Source organism: Mirounga leonina, unplaced genomic scaffold (genome assembly GCF_011800145.1).
Source record: "Mirounga leonina isolate KUSES-001 unplaced genomic scaffold, KU_Mleo_1.0 Mir_94, whole genome shotgun sequence".
Taxonomy (NCBI): Eukaryota; Metazoa; Chordata; class Mammalia; order Carnivora; family Phocidae; genus Mirounga; species Mirounga leonina.
The window spans coordinates 24,850,923-24,875,551 of record NW_023270855.1 but is presented as its reverse complement, the minus strand read 5'-3'; the positions used below and the strand labels follow the sequence as shown (position 1 = coordinate 24,875,551).

At 42.2% G+C, this 24,629-nt stretch overlaps 1 protein-coding gene across 1 annotated transcript in view; it reads right to left on the bottom strand.

The window, feature by feature from the left end:
* Window positions 1-784: 784 nt before the first annotated feature.
* SUCLG2 (succinate-CoA ligase GDP-forming subunit beta) overlaps window positions 785-24,629 on the bottom strand; it is a 257,845-nt gene continuing 234,000 nt past the window's right edge. The window contains exons 10-11 of the mRNA XM_034997522.1: window positions 20,306-20,426; window positions 785-1,853 (exon numbers count right to left, since the gene is read on the bottom strand). Coding sequence (XP_034853413.1) covers window positions 1,738-1,853; window positions 20,306-20,426 — 237 coding nt within the window. The 3' untranslated portion in view covers window positions 785-1,737. The remainder of the gene's footprint in view (window positions 1,854-20,305; window positions 20,427-24,629) is intronic.

Below are 24,629 nucleotides of genomic sequence, written 5' to 3'. Positions count from 1 at the left end.
TATTTGCTTGTTATTAACCCTTTTAGAAAATAATCACACAAATGACTTAATTCCTTTATCTCCTCCTCCAAACAGGATTCATTAGAAACAGCAGTATATACAGTTACGTGAACACAGGTTTTTACAAAGGGAAAAAAACAAAACAAAACAAAACAAATATACTGAATTTTGTCTAATTGACAATGTATATGTTATTTCCTTTACCATACTAACTGGTTATCAAGCAATCAAGAACCAAAGCTCATCTAAAAAGACATTGTTAATATTCTTCATTTATCTTCATTCATGGATTAAAAAAGGATGTAAGGCTGATCTATCAAATGGTTTTTCTCTCCATAGAACATACAGAGCTGGAAAAATATGACTTTTTAACTGTTGTCTATATATGAAATTTATAAGAACAGTGTAAACTGATAAAAGAAAACAAACAGAAAAATTTGGTCTGCTAAACATTTGTATACTAAGAGAAAAACCTTTAATGCTGGCAACTGAGTCTCACTAAATAGGACAAGTTTACATGTATATATATCCTTTAGCATTGTGCAGACGGAAGTCATATTTTAACCTGTTAGACACCTGTGACACTTACCTGGGCTTCTGTTTTATATAAAATTTTTATTCTTTCATTGCATAATCTCCTAACAGAAATGGTTGCTGATAAAGTTGAATGGAACTGAAATAATCCCAGAACAACCCAAATTCTCTAATTTTGGAGTCATGCCTAAGTTGTAAAAGAAAAATTGTTTGAGGAATGAAATCAACTAAAATGAGAAATACACAGACCTTAGAGCTTACAAAACATAATTTTATTTAAATTTGTGTACAGATAAAAAATTACCAAAATTTAAACAAAGACCTAATTCCTTCCCACCACAAAAATGGACATTATGAGAAAAAGCCACATTCTCCCAATTACGTTCTCCCCAGAAGGTAGATTCTGGAGGGAAAAGGATGGGGAGAAAAAATACCGAAACATTATTTGATCTTCAGCACTGTCTTGTCTTGAAATGACTTAATTATGGAGATTTCCATAAGAATCAGCATTCTTCGATTTTGACATTGAAACAGAACCTTCTATGCAAAATCAAAATAAGGCTTCCGGCTTTATTTTTAGTGTGAGGTAAACAGTATATTCAATATTAAGGCAAACGGTAGAATACAAGTGTGGGATATTAATGTGGATCTTCCACTGTACAATAGCATGTTTTGGAACATCCAGGGATTTCCTAAACCTGTTGGAATTAGAAACTTGTAGAAGCTGTTGCAGTGTGCAACAGTTCTGAATGTCTTAGCTGGACCTTTTTGACACTCTGTCAAATGGAATCTTGAGTTTTTTACAGCATGTAATTTTTTTTTTTTTTAATTAGAAGTTGTAAAATTGTAAATGAACCAGGGTCTGATCTCAAATTCTGTGTATATATACACACTGTTTGGTCAAATAGACTGCTCCTCCAAAGTTGGCAAAACAATGCCTACTGAGCAGGCTTACCATGACGGAAAAGTGTGAGAACAGGACATTAATAAAGATTCTAAGTGAAATCAGATTATTTAGGCTGTCTAGCTGTCTTATTCAAGAAAATGCAGATTTAAGATCTTAGGTACAGTGATTCATTCCCTGGCTCATCCCTTCTCTTTTTTTTTTCCCAATGGGATAATCATTTCCTTCACAGTGATGAGAGAAACATTACTTTTTATGGCAAAATGGACTTCTTCCTCCAAGGGATCAGGACAAAGCTATCACTTCTTAGTCACGCTGGCCACAGACTTCTTGGCTGCGTCCTCCAGGTCGACGGCCGAAGTAATGGGGAGTCCGCTGTTACTGAGAATGTTCTGGGCCTCGTGGACATTGGTTCCTAGAAGGTGGGGGTGGAGGGGGGAGGGGACGGACAGTCACTGAAATGAGCCTGGAGGTAGTGCCCCGGGAAGTTTCCTAGGACCAGACATCGTGCAATGCCCAGGTCTCACGAACACAATTTATTTACAATTCAGTTTCAGCTTTTTAAGATCCAGATTTGGCTATTTAGATATATCCAGATGACAAATTTACCTTTTGTTTTGTTTTGTTTTTGCTCTTTTCACCTCAAATATCTGGCATTATAAAGATGCTACCTCTATTTTTTCTGGCATTTAAAAAAATGCAAATAATGATGTTCTTATAAGACCGTGAACAAAGAAAACTACTTGGCCAACTAGTTTGAAAGAGGAAAATCCTCTGAAACGGATTCATCCCTTGCTTGAATAATCTGAATATGGAATCTAAAGAAAAAGCCATGTGTGAAACATGAGCCAGAGAATGGCAAATGGGTGTGATGTGTTGGTATAGAATATTGAAAACGAAGACAAAAGGACTAACCAATCTCTAGCTTTTCACCAGGAAATTAATTATAGGTTTTAATCAATGTCATTGACAGGGAAGATGATGTGGCAAGATCTCTACCAAGTGGTGGTTTGGCTAGAAAACAAGATGAAAGCTACAAACTGCATGAGACTAATGGACTTTTTTTTTTTTTTTTTTTTTTTACTGATAAAAGCTGAAATTTCTGCTGATAATCCATAGTCAAGTGGTTCTGGCCCATGGCAGAAGTCACTGGTCTTAAAGACCTCTTGAAACGAAGGGTCTGAGTTGGTATCTCATCTAAAGTTCTAAGAACCTGCCCACCGATGGCCACCAATCCACTGCTTTGGGAACACTGACAGTATTCCACACACCTGTTCTTGCTTCCTCCCCACTGTGTATGACAGGAAGGGCAGAGGACCCGAAAAGAGCACTGCAGCCTCTGAGGGGGTGTCTCGGTGTCCCATTCCTGCCAGGTTTGTAGCATCTGCAGGCCAAGCTACCCCACCCAAAGATGTGCTTCTGCAACTGACTGTTTAGCATGCAAACTGCTTTTCTGTTCTTTCAGAGCAAACAAGCCTGTAGGAGAAATGTGATAAAATTTAAGAGTCTAATGAAATACCTCATCTTACATCATTTCCTGCGCTTCTATCTAGTTAGTAAGACAGAGCCTATTTATAAACAAAGACCTTGACATATAGGCCTTGGAGGACTTAAACGCATACAAATAAAAAGGAGGCCTTCGGTCAGCATGTTTGATACAAACAGGCAAAGGCGGAGTTAAAGAGGAACAGTTGTGCTAACAAGGTGATGTAGTAGTGTTGATTCTCGTGGGACCCTGGGGCCACCACAGCGGTGGGGAAGGGGACACTTGGCCCTGGGTTTTTAGTTCAAGGCTTACTCACTGCTGTTTTCCACAGCAATGCGCCGAATGGCCTCTGTGGAAAGCAACAACTCAAAAGGTCGGGAAGTTGTTTACCTAAAACCCCCAGCTTCTCATCCTGGCTCTGCTGTGTATGTTGTTTTAGGTAAATCATGTAACTCCTTCAAGCCTCAACTTCTTTACCTCCAGACATAACACTATGATCATCTGCCCCATAACCAATACTCATTACTCATTAAGCACTTCCATATGCCAGATATAATGCTAAGTGACTCAGAAGCAGCAGACGAAATCTCTGTGACGACGATGCCTAGATCTTATTGTCCCTATTTCACAGATGAGACAACAGAGGCATGGAGAGCTTAAATCACTTTTCCATAGTCACAGATTATAAGTGACAGAGAAGGGAACTTGAACTCTGTTCTAATTATACAAGCCTAAATGTTCTAAAGATATGCCAATTTGTCTCCCTGTCTATAAAATGAGAATAATGGAGAGCCTGGGTGGCTCAGTCAGTTCAGTGTCCCAACTCTTGATTTCGGCTCAGGTCATGATCTCAGGGTGGTGAGACCCAGCCCTGCATCAGGCTTTGTGCTGGGCATGGAGCCAACTTAAGATTCTCTCTCTCCCTCTCCCTCTGCCCCCCTGCCCCACCTCTCCTTCTCTTTAAAATGGGAATAATAATGCTGACAGCATAGGCTGTGATGAGAAGCAAATGAAATAATACATGTGATTTCATAAATGTCTGCGCATCTGTGGCAGACTCAGCCGGCTGTCCACCAAAGATTCATGCTTCTCTTCTACAGGGGACAGCTGCTGCCAGGAGGTGGCTGCCCAACCAGGAACTACATTTCCCAGGGCCTCTTGCTTCTATGTGCTATCACATGACTGAGTTCTGGCCAAGGGTGTGTGAGTGGACATGAAACACACCCCCACAAAAATCGCCAGTGTGAGCCTCTGTAGTCACCCAGTTCTCCCTGTCTGCCTTCTGGAACATTGCCAGCCAAGACAACCCTGTAAGTCACCTTTTGATGATGGCAATGACTCCTTCAGCATGGATACTAGCATAATTCTGTAGAGCAGAGCACCCCACTCACCCACCCTCTTAGACTTTATATGAATGAGGAAGAACCTTCTAGTATGTTAAGATTCACATTTCAGTGTTTATCTGTTGTTTTAGGAGCTAGCATTACTTTAACTGACATGTTACTTTGTAAGTGTGGTAGGCAGCTTCCAAAAATGGCTCTCTCCCTACTTCTGGGTGTTCATGCCCCTGTGTAATCCCTTTGCCTGTGGGTGGAGCCAGCAACTTGCTTCTAATGAATAAGAATAGAGCAAAAGTGATGTAATGTCACCTCTAGGACTAAGTTACAAAAGCCCAAGACTTCTTTCTTGCTCCCTCTGACTCTCTGTTCACTCTGATGAAGCAAACTGCCATACTGTGGACTGCCCTACAGAGAAGTCGGCAAGGCAAGGAACTCAGGGTTGCCTCCTGCCAAAAGCCAAGGACTAACTGAGGCCTTCAGTCCGACAACCCACGAGGAACTGCATCCTGACAACAACAATGTGAGTGTGTTTGGAAGCGACCCCTTCCCTAGTCGAGTCTTGACATGACCCTAGCCCTGGCTGACACTTTGCAGCTTTGAGACCTTGAGCCAAAGGACCCAGCTAAGCCACACCCAGATTTGCTACCACAGAAAGTGTGAGATCAACAATGTTCCTGGTGTTAAACTGTTAAATTTCAGGGCAATTTGTTACATGTTGGTTACTTAACTAATGCAGATATTAAGATTTATTATTTCATTAATACAACCTCAGTGTTCATTCTGAATCATTTGGTAAGGTTTCAGACAAGGTCTCAGAGGTTGAAAAATAGGACAGAGGATTAGACTGTGGCAGGTGTTAAATACAAGGCTAAGGAATTCTGACATTAATCTGTACGTAGGGCTTTCATGGAATCATGACGCAATGTGAAGCAAAGTCCTGAATGACACAGAATGGAACTGGTCTTCGGATGAGAAGGTCAATGAAAGTTAAATATGTAAATTTCTATTTCCTTCAACAGAGACGTGGACTAGAGTTCTCTTCCAGGGAAGAAGTCTAAGTTAGGATAAAGAAGGCTCTTCTCCCTCTTTCCTTTCCCTTCAGAGCATCTCCAATCTCAACAGAGAGCCCCCAAGAACCCCATACATCAAGAAGCAGATTCAGCTGCCTGAACATTCCTCATCTCTGACTCTACCTTTCTTTGGTGAGAGTCCTTCTGTGGACACAGGTCTTACCCATGCCTGTCAAGCTCTCTGTGTAACTGGACTGGTACAAGAATTAGTAGTGCCAGTAGAGTGATAACATTAACAAAAGCAATAATAGCAGCTCTCACTTAGCAGGTGTCATGCACTGTTCCAGGGGCCTAAGTATATTAGTTCATTTGCTCCTCAATGGTAACCCTGAGATAGCTACTATCACTATTTTCCTTTTACAGAAGGGAGGACTGAGGCACAATTAAGTTAAAGGTCAAAACCCAGCTAGCATGGCTAGTAATAGCTAGGAAATAGTGGAATAGACATTGAACTTGATCTTTCAGTGCTTGAATGATTTCTGGACCTAATGCTTGAAACATCCATGCTGAACCTTGGATGACCCCTTCTTACAATTTTTATAAATACATGACATCATCATCATCATAATCACACTGACAATAATAAAAAAAAAATCTCTGTTTTTCAGTCTTCCCACAATACTTTATTTGAGATTTTGAACTTGTGAGTTTGGTGTTTCTAAAAGGCCTTGTGAGTCAGATATTTATAAATGAGTTCTTTTTATTCACTTATTTACTTTTTTGGCCAAGAGCGCTGAGGCTTAGTGATTGGCAGGATTCAGCCTCAAAATCCTTTGTTCATCCCACTCTGTTTTGATTTCCTGGTGACTCCCATTTGACATTTAAAATCTGTAGCACTTTCCCACGCATTAGATCGTCTAAACTTCAATCATGCTATAAATTATTTAAGAGCAAGGATCAGGTACTAGGGTGTCTCTTTTTCCAACCTCCCCATCTGGCTATACCTACACTAGCCACTGTCCCCTGCTAGAGGAGGGACCACATGGTGATCTTTGTCTGGAGACAGATATGGAGACAGTCCCATGCATGACTGTACCTGATCTGAGGGTGGTCCAAATACAGCTGATGTTCATTAGCTTGTCCAATTAGGTTTGCTCTGCTGAGAATCTGAATGGGTAGTATATATGAAATAGAATGGGGCAGCACAAAGAGGACATAGACAGCTCTAAGTAAGGAGGCGAGAGGAAGGCAGCACAAACATGCCGAGAGGAGTGTTGTCAGGTGCACAGGCTGCTGGGCGAATGCTCTGGAGGACAGCTTCCACGCCCCAGCTTCCTCTCCCTGGGGGCCAACTGCGTCCTGGCTCCTGTCCATTCTGATCACTGTTTATGCAGTTTTACTTGCAATCCTTTCCATGGGTATGGATGTAGGTTTTTGAGACTACTTGAACCAGTCACTCTTCCTTGCAACCAAGGAAGTTCCTTAATTAACACCTTCTTCAGGACACAACTTAGCACCAGGTATTCTCAAGGGGGAAACATGACTGATTTAGAAATCCCTGTACTGCAGAAATGCTGGGCAGTTGGCCTTGAGTCCTCCACCCACAACTCCTGCCTTTTCTCTGCTCAGCGGACACCCAAACATTCAAGAGATGCCTGTTCACATGGCATTTCTTTGGGGGTGCCTTCCTTGTCATTACTCCCCCAACCCCCAAACTAGAGCAGTGGCTTGTGAAAGAGCTTCTAGAGTACCTTGTACTTCCAGAATCATAGCACTATTGGGATTGCTCACTGACGTTTCTCTCTCCCCACCAAACGTAAGCTTCCGAGGGCCGACACTGTGTCTGGCCGGCCCACCAGGATCTCTCCGCGCTTAGCGCAGTAGCTATTACATAGTGCGCTCTTGATGGACTGAAAGACAATGGTGGACTCATACACAGCAAGGTGCCTGAGGCGGTGAGGTGTGGGAGGGTGCTCTTCTGATCACTTTGCTGGCCTGACATCCCCCAAATAACCCCTTTTTTAATGGCATTGAAATAGAAGCCCCAAACAACCTGAAAATAAACAGCGACTGTTCCTGAGTTTTCTCGGGTTCTCCCGTGGGGCTTCTCTAGTGGCTTCCTTCTCCAAGAAGGGCCGAGCAGCAGCGGGCTGTCTGCAGCGCCCTGGAGGACTCCAAGCTGCCGCCGCTCCTTTGGCCCCGCAGCTCTTCTTGCCGCCCCGCCCTCCCCCCTCCCTCACACCTGCCTGGAGGCCTTGCTCCAGGTTAACAACTAGGGGGCGGGGCCAGAAGACAGGGGCTGCGACAGCCCTCAGGAAAACGGACCCTTCTCTCTTTCCAGCTTTTCCTGCAGGGCCATATCAAAATGCCTAATGGCTTCACAATTCCAGGATCCATTAAAGTGAATTTTAATTATGCTTGCAGTTACACTTTAATTATAGTCTTAATTATTAAGCACAGGCTAGGCATACTCAGAACCCCAGCATGAGAGAGGGAGGGAGAGGTAAAGGAAGGAAGAAGAGAAGGAGAAAAAGGAGAGAGGAGAGGGAAGAGGGGGAAAGGAAAGGAGTTGGGGGGGGGGGGGAAGAGAGAAAGTCATGAGGAATAACCCAGACGGACAGACACATGAAAAGAAAGAGGTATAGACAAGAGTCAAATAGAGAGAGCAAGGGCAAAAAGTGAGCCCATCAAGTCCCCAGTGCATCAGCCCGCGTCCTGACCCTGCCAGCACTCTGTCCCGGCATCCAGGCTGGTTTCTCCCTGGACTGTTCTTCGGTCTTGCTGCCCACACACCCTGCTTCCTTGTTCCCATGAGAGAGCAGCTCCAAGGGAAAGTCCGAAGACACAGAGAAGAGGGTGAAAAAGAAAACCAGCAGCCTCCAAAGGAGGTCCCTGGAAAAGAGAAACAGGAAGCCTTGGGCAGATGCTTGCTGGTGTGTGGATTCCTTTCATTAAGGCTGCTCTTTGAATATTCAAGGTCTGTTTCTTCTTGATTCAGCAGGTGGCTGACACCAGCCCCCCATCCCCTTCCTTGCCTTTATTTCTAAATAGAAACCACCATGGCTGTTGTAAACTCCGACACGGAATTAAGAGTTCCAAAGACAGTGTCTATGTCTGTGTACCCAATTACAAAGGAAATTGATCTCTTCCTCACATTTAGATAGTGCTGCTGACATGTTCTAATATTTATTAAATGCTGCATTGCTTTTTAATGAGGCTGCAGGACAAGTTTTTTTTTTTTTTTTTGAAGATTTTATTTATTTATTCCTAAGAGACAGAGAGAGAGAGGCAGAGGGAGAAGCAGGCTCCCTACTAAGCAGGGAGCCCGATGCGGGACTCGATCCCAGGACCCTGGAATCATGACCTGAGCCGAAGGCAGACGCTTAACCACTTGAGCCACCCAGGCGCCCCAGGACAACAGTTTTAATAACCACCTGTACAGATAACTGATTGACTCACACTAGTTCAACTTCAAGCACTTCTTAACATCTGCTGCTGAAAAGATGCTAAGCTAAGTGGTTATCTGCCCGATGCATGCCTTAAAAATGGCAATGTATAGAGAATCAAAGGGGAATGGTTTGATAATGAAATCTTGCTCTACTGGTAGAGGATATTATAAAAAGAATAATTATTAAATTTTTTAACTCTCCGCTGGTGCATGTTTTACCTCTGACTTCCTACCACCAGGTGGAGAGAGAGAGCTGTAAACAGAGATGCAAGGTTAATTCATCAAAATCTGTTCTCTGCTTTCAGTACCTGCAAGAGAAGGTAACAGCAGTGGACAGAAATTACTGAGTTTTGTTCAAAAGGTACAGCCCCCCCACCCCACTCAATCAGGCCAGCCTTTTATCACAGGGCTGTGAACAAAATTACTCTCCAGTCTGGATGTAAATGGGAGCTGGGCTTTTTTTTTTAAAGGATTATTTTAATAGGAAATCAGTTTGTTTGTTTTAAGAATGCAATAGTTGGCACTTATTGAGTATACACTAGGTGCAATTAATGTCTGTTGGGTACATGATTTAAGGGGTTCACAACCTTCATAGCAACCCTAAAGAAGACCTCGTTTTTATCCCCATTTTACGGATAAAATAATTGAACTGGGAAGCTTAGGAACTTGCCCAATGACCCCAGCAAGTTAAAGGCTAAGCCAGGATTAAGAACCCAGGTTTATCTGACTGCAAAGCCACATGACAACCACACAACCTGGCCTTTTAGAAGGAATCCTAGAGAACCTTTAGGATCAGTCTCTTGTTTTCACTAGAGGAAACTGAGGCCCAGAAATGTTAGATGATTTGCTCAGGTCAAATAACCAGTGAACCATGACAGGTCTGACTCTTGGTCTGGTGTTCTAAGTCAAGGCTGTTCTAAATCAGCTAAGAATAGGTTTTACATTTTTAAATAGTTGGGGAAAATTCAGAAGAATAATATTTTGTGATACATGAAAATTACATGAAATTCAAATTTCCGTGTCCATAAATAAAGTTTCACTGGCCTATAGCCAAAGTGATTCATTTACAGATTGTTGATGGCAGAACTGTTGTGACAGAGTCAGTAGGGCCCATAAATTGATAAATACTTCAACCCCAGCTCTAAGCAACGGAATCTTTCCCCCCTCCACTCCAGGGAGAAAGGAGGTCAGTGGAAACGAACCAAATTCTACAAAGCAGCAGATCTCTCCTAAAACGTTCTCTGTCCTTTTGCCCTTGATCCTCTTTCATTATTCTCCGTTTAAGTGACAAGCAGATAGAAGAGGTCCATTTTCTTGGTGACATGTAAATTTAGATAACTTATCACATCTCTTTTGTCTTGTTATTGTACTGTTAAAAATGGAATAATTCATTGAGAATCCGAGGTAAAGTCCCGCTGCATCAGCAGTCCTCCCTTGTTGAGATGACGGACACCCAGTATCTCACACCTCGCTCGGCACACTGCCTCCAGCCCCCAGAGTCCCTGCCTCAGTCGAGTTAGGAACAAGAGCTTGGGTGACAGCTAACATTTACTGAGCCAGGGCCTGTCTAGCTTATTTTAAAACTCATCTGCTTCTTACAACAACCCCATAAGACTGCCATATGTACATTCCCATTTTGCAGATGAGAAAACTGAGACTTTACACCCGGTTTGGTCACCGAGAAGTTGAGTGACCTTGGGAAGTTACTGTAGTTGGATGAGTATCTTTCAGAAGTGCCTTGTATCCCTCACATTTTAGAAAAATAAAAAATGACTCAAGATATCCTATGGGACTATATCCTGTGTACCCCTATATTCCTTGACAATTTCTTCTGCCATGGTAAGAAGAAACCACTTCTGAGAGTGGGAGTGTGGCAGGTATTCTCAAGATGCCCGCTGGAGCCCGCCTCTAGTGGCAGGAAGCTGATGGCCAGGTTGTAAGGAATGGTGTGCCTGGACTTAGGATCATGCAAGCAAGGTTGAGGACCAAGTCTAACATATAACCATTGAGGGCGTATGCGAGCAGCTGATGCTTTTGCTTTCAACTATGTTAATCCTCAAAAAAAGCAACATATATATATGTTGGTATGGGAGGCTTACTATTAAACAGGAATGGAATGAATCTTCTGGCAAGCAAGAATGCCCTACAATTCTGTACCTACTAGGAATAGGGCCATTCCTGTAAAGAAAGGATGTTCTATACACCTAAACATCTGCATGGACTTTCCTTTCATGTCTTCCTTCAGTCTACCTCATGGCTTTCAATTCATGTATATTCTAACACATGGGTGATTTCAGGAATTCTCAAAGGTAATTTTGGCGGTGTGAGACTTTTGTCTGGAATCCCGACTCCGGACCTCCACGGCTGCCCGCGAAGGAGCATCAGTGCTTTTGCTGCCCGTGATTCCGTCCCTGTGTGGGGGAATGCCTGAGAGATTTCACTGCTAAACCGTTCCTTGAGAAATTAGACTCTCAGAGCTTAATATCACCCAAATCTTTCTTGACTTTTACAAAACCATTCAGAGCTGAGGATGGAGGGGGCTTCAGACTCAGAGACCATGGGGACTTTCTAGAATTCTAGGTCTCGCTGCTGGCCTCTTCTCTACCCACACCAGGCTGCAGCTTACGTCCCACTGTCTGTCTTTGGAATGAAGATTTATCATGGCAGAGCCATGCCCATTCCTTTCTATATTGTCCACACTGCTTATATGCTACAATGGCAGAGGTGAGTGACTGCAACAGTGGATCCATGGCCCACAAAGCCTAAAATATGGCCATTTACAGAAAAAATCTGCAGACCCTTGGTTTCTACAGTCCACATGTTTGGCCCTGTGGCTGTGGGGTAAGAACCAGTCTCATCTCATCCCTTTTCAGCTGGCAGCCCCCGCTTCCTGCTTCTGATGCTGCAGGGACAGCTGGGTTCCGGTGGACGGCACTTGGCTCAAGTGCTTGCTCTCTGCTCCCACCTCTGTGGAAGACAATGACCACAGAGCTCTTCACCACTGAACTGGGCTATAGTCTCAACATCTTTCTTGGCACAGCACTGCAGGCAGCCACTGCCAATAAAGAGAAGGGGGCAGGAGATGAAAGCTCTTTGTCCTGCCTGTTCTCAAACATTCTTGTGGAGTCTTTCCTCCTAGATAGCTCTGCCTTTGGGCAGCCTCAAGTTGGGACTCTCTGGGAGAGTCTTGTTAACAGGACCCACCTGCCACCTCTAAAATAGGATAGACAGGATCTACCAGGGTGTCCCTTTCCTGATGGCAATGTGTTCTCTCTCTCGGGTGGTTGACCAAATACGACTCTCAAGTGTTATACAAGGAAACTGAGGCATGAAGAGATGAACCAACTGACTACTCTGAAAATACCCACGAAGCAGACGGTGGTGTCGTGATGCAGGACTTAGAATGTGCCAGCCCCCAGACTGGCCGTGCTCTAAAACCACTCCTTATTAGAAGTGCCTCATGGAAACAACTTCTGGTTCCTGTTTTTGAGGGAAGGACCACTGGCTAGACTGAGGCAGCCACCTGACCAAAAGGCAGCCCATGCCCAGGGCAGACTAATCACATGGATGGCATTCAAGAGGTGTTTCCTCCCAGGCAGAGCATAACAACCCTGGTCTTATTTCTGACTACCACTGGCTCTGCATTGGCAGTGGAGACACTTCTCTGACTGGAATGTTTGAAAGGAGAAAGATGGCATGTGTAGCCCAGAAGCTTCTGCTGCCTTTCCTTTGGACTGTGCTCTCACAGGGAGCCCATCCTGCCACTCTGGGTCCGTGGTGTCCGTGACTGGGTGTGTTTGGGGTTCAGAGTAAGAAAGATCACTGTCGGTATACAATAAGGTGCATCCTTCACCTTCATCGGTAATGAAAGTGGTATTTTGGTCTCTTAGATCTTTGTCATATTTCTTACCAGATTCCCCACATGGGGAAGGATCCATTGGGTCCCCTGAAAGACCCCAACAACGTGGACCGGTTGGATGACTACCTTCTGAAGGGGTGCTGAGTAGCTTTTTCTTGTGTAAGGCAGCGGATGCCCAACAGGGCAAACATTTTAGTTACTTACATGAACCCTCTAGAAGTAAAATGAAAACTCAAAGTGCCAAATCTAGTGGGTTTGTCTGGAAACTTAAATATTTGATCTAAAAAAGCTTTCACTACCCTAATGCCTTAGGTTAGGTCCTGTGAGACTTGGTGTAATGTTTAAGTGCAGCAAAGTTTAAACATTCAGAAGTGTTTATCGATTTAGACAATGAGAGGATTTAAGGCTCTATGACAGAGCAGGATTGTCTCCAACGTGTCCTCTGGTTTAACCTGCTGATGATGAATTAAACACTAGGGAGAAGATGCCAGTGACTGGAGGGAGGAGAGGTGACAGACATCAACAGGAAGTGAAATCAGTCCCAGAAAAGGTGCATCCACAGGGGACCGTGAAGGAGGAAGGAGATGAGGAGAGGAGAAAGCAAGGTGAGGAATAGGGTGTGCAGAAAATGGGGACAGCAAGGACAATGAGGACCAAACACAAAGAAGAAAAGAGACGCACTGGCTGAGATCTGGCCCCTCCTCCCAAAGCCACATTTCCAGACCGCAGGAGTAGAGAGCAGGGAAAGGCGTGCTTGGAGAGGTTGGGGGTAGGGGTGGGGGGACAGGTCCACCAGGATTAAGCAAGGAAGAGAAGATGAAAAACTCAGTACAGACCAAACGTTGGGAAATGTGCAAAGAGGCCAGGGGGTGTTAAGGGACAGAGAGCCAGCCCCCAGGCGCTGCTGGGCATCCACACTCACTCTGCCCAGGATCATGCTGCCACTCAGCCAGCGGCCCCTAATTCTCTGTGGACTCTGAGGGGAAGCCTCCAACCTAGGGCTCAGATATCCTGAACGAAACTTTTTTCCAGCTAGTCAGCCACAGCAGTCTGCCAAGGCTGCCTTTTTGACGGGAATCAGAGGAATAATTGCTGCCCTCCTCTTGGTCTCACACCCTCCCGTAAGAGAGGACTTGCAGAATGCACGGCCACCAAGTGTGTGGAGACACAGCTGAAAACTCTCTGAACACTTGGAGGTTTCTTTTCCCCTTGAGCCGACCAAAGCATCATGTAGCAACTTTACTGTGTCTGCGCTAAGAAAGATACTTGACGTGCATTGCTCTGGCTGGGGCTCAACTTCCTCCCTATTGCAGAGAGCAGCAATGAGGTCAGGTCCACACAGAGGAGGTGCCTGTGCCTTGGTGGAGAAAGTAAAAGAAACTGGATACAAAGTTTCTGACTTAGAGACATTTACGTTCTCAACAACTGTAAAGGGAGTTAAGGGCACATTTAGAGGGATTGACAAGGATAAGAAAGAGAACCCACAAGGAACTCTTGTTTCGAAAGCTATTTGTCAAAAGAGAAGCAAAATGTTTATGTTGCTGAAACAAACCTTCTGGTACTGTATGGAAGAGTCAAACTGAAAAGATTTGGCTAAGAGATAAAGGATCCAATCTACCAATCATCCAGGCTCATTGTTATTTATAGCTTAACTTGGAATCATAATGAACACCTGAGAGAAAAGCAAATTCCTCTTTAGACTTATTTGAGATATAGAAGTTTGCTGCAGGGGCGCCTGGGTGGCTCAGTCGGTTAAGCATCTGCCTTAGGCTCAAGTTATGATCCCAGGGTCCTGGGATGGAGCCCCGCATTGGGCTCCCTACGCGGTGGAGAGCCTGCTTCTCCCTCCCCCTCTGCTTGTGCTCTCTCTTTCTATCAGATAAATGAATGAAATACTTTTCTTTTTTTTTTTAAAGAAGTCTGCTGCAGATTTAAATGGGACAATAAGGAAAAATGATTTTTTTTTTTTAAGTTCTCTAAAGATATTGGTGGGCCCTGATCTAGAACAGTAAAACTGCCCATACAAAATCCAAAGCTTTGGCTAAAACATCTTTACACCCTGAGTACACAAAGGTGTTAATAAATGTTTGTACATTTTTCAACAATATCATGGGTTGGGATAAATTAACCATCTAGGTAACTTTTGTGCCAAGTATATATACACGTCAAAGAGGAAAAAAAAAAATCTCAGATTATTTGTTCTTTATTCATGCCAGAAACAACCGTGTACAAAAACTAAACTTCCCCCCAAAATGCAATTGCTCGATTTACCTAGGAGTCTTTTAAATAAAAAATAATCCTGGGTCTCAGCTGGTGAGTTCTGTTGTGATAAGGCAAGTAAATACATGTAATTACAAAATTACCATCTTCAAAGAGGAGAGTAATCCTTTCCTTACCCACTGGTAAAACAGCTTGTACTTATACAGCTGAGAAGAAAGATTTGTCCATAAAATCCCACTAAATCAAGCCTGATTTGATTGATTAAAACTTTCCTCATCAAAACATTTCTAAAACACTGTGTGTGGCAACGGAGTCTTGAAAATATGGGTCACAGATTAATGAGAATTATGGCAAGGATCTTGGATCTTCTAAATGGCCACTTAACAAGCAAAACTAACTTCTTTATTTAAGGAAGTAGTTACTACTAACAAAACCTGTTACTGGCTTTTGAAATGCCTGTTATCTTGGTCATTAAAAATCTGACATTTGTTTAGACTATACAGCCATGTGTCAGAGATTCTGAAACTTAGCAAACTAACAAATGTTAGCAATAATAATTATTTATTACTGTAATTCAGACCCCAGTCTGAATTCTTCTACCACACTAGCTCTTATGTGTCACTAAGCTTTATCACAGATGCTGGGATGATGGCCACCTTTTCCCATCTCCCTTTCACTAGCTGGATGATGGTGCACATTCTGGGAATGTGAACCAATTTTAACAATATGAATAAATATAATTGAAAAATTCATCAGTTAAAACAGAAAGTACAGTGTTAAATCAAATTAAATAGCAACTACCAGTAGAATTGTCCAAAATGTTCCTGCCTCTTTATACCACTTTGTTTTCCTCTGTCAGCACAGATGATGAAGAGTTGTTTGTTCAGAAAAAAAAGATCCATATTATGCTCTAAGGTTGGGTAAAATATGGCTGAATGCACAGACATATGTGGGAGAATTTGTGTTCCAGCCCAGAGAAAGCTAATGAAAAATTTATACTGAGTCTAAGAGAAATTCCTCAAAAGGTCCTGGTAGTTAGCAACTGTTCCCCACTGGAAGCACTGAGAACCAGACTTTCTGTGACAGGAGATTTTTGGTTTGGGTTGGTTTTTCCTTTTAACTAAGCTGTACTGCAGGAGAACAGTTTCTACGGCAGCAAGACCTGAGTGTGGTTTACTGGGGGACTTCAAAATGGGTTGACTTACCCATTTTTCTATCACATTTCTCCTTGCTAAATTCCTCCATCTCTACCTCCACACGTGTTCCATCTGATGTTACAGGTTCATCTCAACTAAGGATGACTGTACCCCAACGTTATACTCTTCCATTCTCTCTAGCTGGTTCCCACTTCTGACTTTCCCCAGTCCGTCAACCATCCTTCATTCTCCTGGTCATTAGATTTAAAACCCAATGCCCCTCTTTTTTCTCTCATTTCCTTTCCTATCTCTGCTGTTGTCTACTCTACTTTTAGTCTACATGGCAATCCTGCCTGGGTTTTTAGATTCTAGCTAATGTTGTAGACTCTGGCTACTGACATGATTTTCCCACTTCATTTCCCAGCCATAATATGTTGCTGCAAAGCCACATTACTCTCTCCAGGACAGCCTTCTGATCTACCCGGGTCCTAGGTTTCAGGTTTTACCACTATTATGGTCCTGGTACCAACTGCGAAGTATGGAACAGATCTGATGCCTTGCTTCTGATCCTTTACCAAATTCCCTCCCCTTTCCTTTCCAATGATTCAAATCTTATTTCCATGCTCATCTTGGAAACTCTCCTTTTATAATATCTCTCTGCTAACTCACATCTCTAAATGTACTATAATTATAGTAGTCAATGTTGAGTAAGCTTAAAAAGGAGACTATGCCAAAGAAAGTGGGCTGAGCTACACAGGCACTCAGCTTAAGGGACACATTTTACAGGAGTCTGCATTCCCTTAACATAAAGAGCACTGGCTTTTTTTTTCTTTAGTTCCTTTTACAGGGCCTTTATGGGTAATACCATCACTGATTTTCTTCATTTTGTTATCTCTGATTAGTGCCAAGAGCAGAGTTAAAGTAGAATTCTTCACTTTTCTCTTGTACCAACACAACATGGGGACAGGTCTGATTTGGTGTGGGCTGTTGGTTTCCCAGAAATCACATATGGATATTAGTGACTTTCATACAAACCATGTTGAGTGCAAGAGACATTTTTCACACAAGAGACTAATTCCTACAAGAGGAAGAAAAGAACACCAGTAGAACTCCAGAAATGTCAAAAGCATTCCTGCTTTTGGTTTCTTGATAAAAGGCTCTCGATGCTTCTTATGGGATAGGGGCCATTCCAGGGAAGGAGAGGAGTGGCAACGAGGTCACCATGGATATTTTTAGTCTACATAAATTTGGGGGGACAGTATCCTTTTTGAGTTCTTCTCAAATCATCACATTCAATTCTCCATGGTACATTGCATGGTGGACATTGCAAGGTATGGATATTTGCAAAGATTCCACAAGCTCTGCTGGTAGCTCTCTGGGATGCCCCGATGGCTACCGCTACTAAGACAGAAGCAGTCTATTAAGGCCAACACCCATTAACATTTTGAATCTATTATCTTGTATTGTTCATTTTTCTTTTTTCTTTTTGTTTTATTTCCCCATTTATCTACTAACTAACATGGCTCTTTCTATTTCTACACATCCTACTTAATATCTAAAGCTCAATGACCCAAACATAGTATTTATTATGTTTTTTTTAATTCATTAATTAAGCATCTATTTTGGAAGTACACTAACTTAAAAGATACAAATCTGATTGTCTAACAAACTGAGAAATTTCAAAGCTTCTTCCTAGTGGCTCAGATAGACCTCCGAGGCAGGCAACAGAGATTATCAGGGGAGAAAACGTTGGACGTGGTATTTTGCATAGTTCAGCATGTGTATTATCCAGATACACACAATACGGATAAATGAGAGGGGTCATTTAATACTTCTGGAACACTAAGTGCAGTGTGAAAATAAGAGAAGTGTTCCTTTTTAAGAAAAAATAGTGAAGTAGAAAAGTAAACTGGGGTAACTTTCTTTTCTACGAATATACCTAAAATTAATAATTATGGGCCTCTACTAAACCACTCAGGCACAAAGGGGATCACAAGAAAGGGGCCCACAAAAGTATACCCTCATTTCTAGTCATTTCTAAGCAACAGACATGAGTCTAATCTGCTTAAGGAGACTTGCTCCCCTTGAAGAACACAAGCAGAGATGACTTTTAGAACCTGAGGGTTATTGGTCACTTGGACCCTGAAAACACTGTGACATCCACATTTTAATCAGAATTATACATACATTGATGAACCCACTAACTTCTTGATCAATTTTTTCATTGCAGCCTTTCCAGTAATTTCCCTTTTATTGAAATTATTTTTATAGGAATCAGTTATGTCGCATTTACATTTTTAAGAAGATTTAATTCATTCATATGTCCATATGGTGCAGACCTACATTTGTAAGGCAGAGAGTCTCAGGGAGAAAGGTGAATGGCAGAGAGTGAGAGAAAAAAGAAATAGAAAGAAAGAGGCAAACAGAAAACAAAACAAAACAGGCTGCAACTATTCTGGAATCTTGACCTCAAAGGACAGGGATACACAGCAGGGTCAAAATATCCCTGGACTTGATCTGGAGGGGAAGGTGTCTAGGGAATTATGGCACTGGCACAGAAGCTGGGGAAACTGAGCTGTCCCAAGAACAGCACTGCAGAATTCTACTCCTGGGGCTGCTTGGTCACTGTAATCTGAACTTGTTGAGCAGGTGGACAGGCCTTCGGCACAGGTTCTCATACTGGAGTGCCTGTTTTTGCATCTCTACTACAGTGGTTTTCAAAGTGTGGTCCACAGAACCCCAGGGGAAGTCCCTGACGTAAAAACTACTTTTATCATAATAATAACAATACTCTCTGTCAGCACAAGGGCGGGTAAAATAACTGGCATGTTACCATGGAATCAAAGGTGTGGCAACAAGCTGTAGGAATGGCCACTGTATTTTCACCACCAAGCACTTAGAATAAGAAGTTGCCACTTGCAAGTAAGAATGTCCTTGATGGACAGTAAATGAATATTAGTTTCATTAACTCTCAACTCCTGAGCATAGGACTTTTGAATACTCTGAGTGACTGAGTGGCAAGTACACATAAAACAAGTCTGGTGTATCCTGAACTACGATATGCGTTTGTGCAACTGTCTGAGTAGCAAGCTAAACCACCCACTTCTCTATGGAACGTTATATTTTCTTGGAAGAATGACGGACACACTGTGGTTACCCTGACTTAGGAATGTGGCACCCATTTTCTCCAAAACGAGTGAAGCGAGGCTGTCACTTTGAGGAAAACAGCTGACTGTTGTGCGGCTGATGATAAAATTTATACCTTATTTAAAGTGAAAATTAGATTTCTGGAAAAGCTGCATCTACCACCTTGATAGCATCCCAATATTTAGACGTTTTGCCGATGAGAATGGTGTGATAGGAACAAATATGAATTTTTTGATATTGTGTGTTGAAATGTGCCAACCTTTGGAAGATCTGCATAATTCAATATTTTTCCATTTGCATGGTACTCTAAACCATACATGTATAAGATCCATTTAATGTGCAAGACAGATGAATTGATTTTTATATAACAGAGTATGAAGTCCACTGAAATACTTTCAGATTTCACATAATACTAATCTTTAAAAAGAAACTATAACTTATTAACTTTAGTGTAGTACCAATAAAGAAAATTCACAACTATATGAAATGGTTATTAAAAACCCCTCCATTTTTCAAATAGATATCTCCATGAGGCCATATTTTCCTCACACACTTCAACCCAAACAACATATTGCAACAGATATAATGCAGAAGCAAATATTAAGCTAGACAGTAAATAAAGGGATTTGCAAAAATGTAGAACAGTGCTGCTAACCTCACTGAAATTTTTAAAAGATAGTTATTTTTCATAAAATGTATAGCATATATATTTATATATAAAATATACAATATAAAATCATTGTTGAAAAAGTACTTTAAAAGTTCCAAGTAGTTATACCTGTTACCAAATTAATTTATTAATTCAATAATTTAATTATGTAATCAATTAATACCGACAGTTATAACCCAACATAAACCTGAGCTCTTTAGGGTCTTCAATTTTAACAAGTAAAGGAGTTCTAAGACCAAAAGGTTCAACAACCATTGCTCTCCCATGATGAATAAATCTTGGAGTAGCATTTCTCAGAGTGTTTCAAAGCACTAACCTCATGAAGTGATCCATACCTGAAATGAGTTGAGAAAATCTGGAGAATCATAACCTATGCCAATCTTGGAGAGAGGCAGTCCTTACCAGCCTGGTAGAGACTCAGGAAGTATTTCTGTAGAACATCTGTTTCCTCCTACTTAGCCCAGTGTTTCTTTACGTTGTCTCAGGAAGTCTGCATGTACAAAACATGCTGGGCACCTGATCTTGGGCACTGTGGAAATCTACTGACTCACCTTCCAGCCGGACCACCAGGGGCACCTTGAGTTCCAGCTCTCGACAGGCTTTGGTGATCCCATTGGCAATGATGGCACAGTTGACAATTCCACCAAAAATATTGACAAGGATGGCTTCCACCTGAAATCCAAAATAGGAAGGTGCCCGTCAAAACGCTGTTGGCCGGCATTCTCAAAATTAACTGCCTGAGCAATAGAGACAATTAGAATAAGACTTGTTGTTATTGCTGTTTTTTTTTAACCACAGAATATAAAATATAGGACAAAAGGCCCACAAAATGTTAAAAAAGTTAAAATTTAGTACTGAATCAGTAAATAGCAATATATATCATTACCCTATTAACTCATATTCTCTGATCACTCAGTTCTCTGAACTCAACATGAAATCAATCACCACTCATTTATTACATACTCTGTTCTGCTTTTTCTTATATTGTTGTCTAGAACTGTTCCTTTATGAGTACTGTCATTTAAAATTTTATGTACTTATTTCTTTCCCCCCCCCATGTTTTATACTTAAATTTTTATCTGTCACAAGCTTTAGGGAGTATTTCAAAAGTAGGAACGTAGTGATTATTTGTTGTTTTGTTTTAGTAGGTAAAGATTCAAGTTTTTCCATGCTTCCTTATTACCTCTTTGATATGCTAGAGGTATATTCTCAAAAGCCAGAAATAGTTTAATTATCTTAGATAACATTTTTGATTAAAAAAATGAGCCCCAAAAGAATGAGATACAAACTCACACCACAAGTAAGGATCTGAGGAAAGTTAAGTCAGTGACTGGAAATTTTTCAGAAATGTAAATTTAAACCCATCATGTTAACCTGTTTGTACGTATTCCATATTCAAAGGCATGTGGGCAAAAAAAAAAAAAATAGACTCGTACTGACTTGATAAATAGGTATAAGAAAATCCTGTATAATTAACAGAAGAACAAGATAATGAAGAGAATTCATTACCTAGATTAATTGATAACACCCACAGAAAATGGCTATTCATCAAGCCGGAGGCATCAAAATTCCAATGATGGCATCACAATTAAATTAGGGTACACCAAAGCATATATATGTGTGCTGCATGCCATTTTAAAATCCTATTATTTCAATATGCTAAATTAACTTCACAAAATATATGAGGAGGGACACCTGGGTGGCTCAGCTGGGTAAGCATCTAACTTTTGTTTTTTTCAGCTCAGGTCACTATCTCAGGGTCGTGAGATCAAGGCCTGCGTGGAGCTCCATGCTCCACGGGGAGTCTGTTTGGAGATTCTCTCCCTCTGCTCCTTCCCCTACTCTCTCTCTCAATTAATCTTAAAAAAAAAATACAAGAAAAGAATGTCTTACATGTGTTCTGCACTTAACTGTTTCAGAAAGTACCCAACATGAACCCTTATTTTAAATTTTGATTCTTGCCTGAACCCTATTCAGTCAGCCCAGTGAAGGTTAGCCCTCTGTAGCTAATAAAGCTACACAGAGAATTCACATGATGTGCTGAGAGGTTACACAGCTAACATGTTGCAGTGGTGAGGCTCAAAGTCAGCTCTCATTCTTCATGCATGCCAGCTACTAGCACTGGAAGCCTGGGCAAGGGACATACCCTGTCCTGAACATGGTTTCTTTATCTAAAAGGAGGGAGTAACACTCCCTAGCCTCTAAGGTTGTTGAGAGGCCTAAATGAGGTAATACACATGAAATGCTTAGCACATGCCTGTAAGGAACTTAACGGACATTTATACATGCATTTATTTCAGCAAGCAACAACGAGCATGGACAAGTTACCTAGACAACATGTAAGAAAGTAGAAAACCTCTCTCAGTATACTACAGCTATGCTGAATTAGAACAGAACAGAGGCACACACTTAGTGAAGCTCAATAAAAAGGTAACGTCTTAAGAATAAAATAAATGAGCAATATTTTTCAAACCAATTAGAGATTGGGGCCACTCCCCAAACAGAAACCTCCCATTACCATTCACAGCAGGCTGACTGGTAAGCAGAAGCTTGCTTTCTAATGACAGCTATTAAATGCTGTTAGCACCGGGGCTTGGTACAGCAGTAGTCTCCAAATAGCTGTGGGATGGAGAGGAACTTGCCAAAACAATGGAATAAAAAACACTCAAGAGCAATAATGACTCCACGGGGCCCGAGAGAGAAACTCGGGAACTGCTGAGGCTTTCGCAGGTTTGTGCACAAGGACTAGGCTTTTCTAGTAAAGTACACACAGTCACATGTACATCTCTGCCACGTTTCAACCTGTACATTCTTTAAAGATGAATTCAGAGGTCAACAATTTCTTGGTGAGCTTTTCCCGCCTCATCAAGTTAGGGTGAACAGCTTGGTTTCATCCATCTTTATAGGGTAGTTATAGCTCACACAACAAACGCATGTGAATTCACCTAAATAGGAAGGAGTAGGGGAGTGAGAAGAAGGGAAGAGGCCCAGGACCCCACGACTCAGTGCTCTTCCGTGGGTGCCTGCCCTGCAGTGAGTGTCAAATCTGAGCTCTGGATTTGGTGGTGCTCAGCTTCCATGAGGCTCTCATATGTCAGTATCTCACAGCATCGGGCATTAAAAATAGATACCCTTCACTCAGCAACTTGTACCTGAAAGCAAGCCAACCACGTGCACTGGCACTGAACCCAAGGAAAAGCCCTTTTTTCCAACAGTGGAGGAATGATTAGTTGCCTTTGTTAGACTCACTGAGAAACGGATTGTTGTTCTCCCGTGGAGTTTATTCACCTCTCACCCTGCATCCCCATCCCCAGTGTGCAACTCCCTTGTGGGCATCGCCTTTGTGCTCCTCCACAACAAGACCATGTAGTTTGTCCAGCGACAGCTAGCGCAATCCACGACATGGCATAGTCATCTAATAAACGGTGGTTTCAGGAGTGAATGAATTAAATTAATTTCAGTAGATGTTTAATGACCATCCTCCTTGTACCGGGTACAGAGTGAAGGGCTTAGGATATGGAGATGAATAAGATATCATCACTGTGCTCAAAGAATTCAAAGACTAGTTTGAGAGCCAGACCAGTAAAATGGCAGTTACAACCCAAAGTCTATAGATGATTCACAGAACTAAGCCCAGGGTGGGGCCGCGATGCAGACAGCTACCAAGGAAGAGGTGATGTTCTGGTCAACAAAGAAAGGGAAAGAGTAGGAAGTCAGGTAGCAGAGAGCAGCCAGGATGAAGGCAGAGAGGGGTTACCCAACTTAGTTAGTTCAGGATCTACAGACTAAATGGGGAAGTAGCACAAGATGGTATGGTTAGAGAGTTGCAGGTGCCAGAGGCCAGGGATGAGAACTTGGCTCTTTTTGCTTATTCCTTCCCTTTCCAGAGCTGCGTGGAGGCAGGTGTTGAAAGCAGCCTCCCTTGGAGGGGGCTAGAGGGGCAGTTGTAGGAGAGGCAGGGAGGGACAGAGAAAGAACAAGCACATGAGCAAACATGAGCTGAGAAATACAGTCCATGGGAGAGCATAAGAGAAGGAGGGAGGAAGGGAGAGAGGGAGGGGGAGAGAGAGAAAAAGAGAGAGAGAGAGAGGCTGAGAATGCAAAAGGGAGAGAGAGGGAAAGTTGGTGCGGAAGAAGGAGAGAGTTTAACCAATACTAACAACGCAGTTAGGACCTCTACGAGAACAGGAAGACACAGCAGTACTCACAAGCTGCTTAGCTCAGGGAAAGGGGATTGTTTAGAACACCTGCTGCACCACAGAGCACGGAGACGAAAATCACCACCCAGGGTGGAGGGAAGACCCCACTCCACCAGAGATGATGCCATTCTCTCCCACTATAAAGTAATTTGCTGCAGTCACGCACTTCAGTGGAAATCTGATTTAAGGTTTCACTCCGGGTCAATTTCTATAATTAACGACTGTAATCTACAGTCTCAAACTGAGAATGAAATTAAGACGGTTTGAAAATGAAAGCCTCATGACATCATTATTATTATTTAGCATTTATAAAGCATGTCCAATTTTCGATGTGTGCCTCACGTGTCCATTTGTTATTACAATCACTAACTGTTGTTCCATGACAATACCAATAGCAACTCTAAGTAGTCTTTTTGTTTTGTTTTGTTTTCCTGGCAAAGAGAATATTTAAAAAAAAAAAGTCAGTGGTTAGGTATATTTAGGTACCAAGAGACTTTCCTGGAAGATTCCTAAGTGCTTTTACGAACAGGCTTTTCCGAATTCTCAGGTGAGAATTACAAGGGTTGCTATTTACAGTTTCAGAAAAGTTGAAGATCATCTAGTGAGGCAGATCCGGTGCCAGAAACACTGCGAAGGCCCCCAGCCCTCAGACGGCGCCTCCCACGCCGAGGTCTGC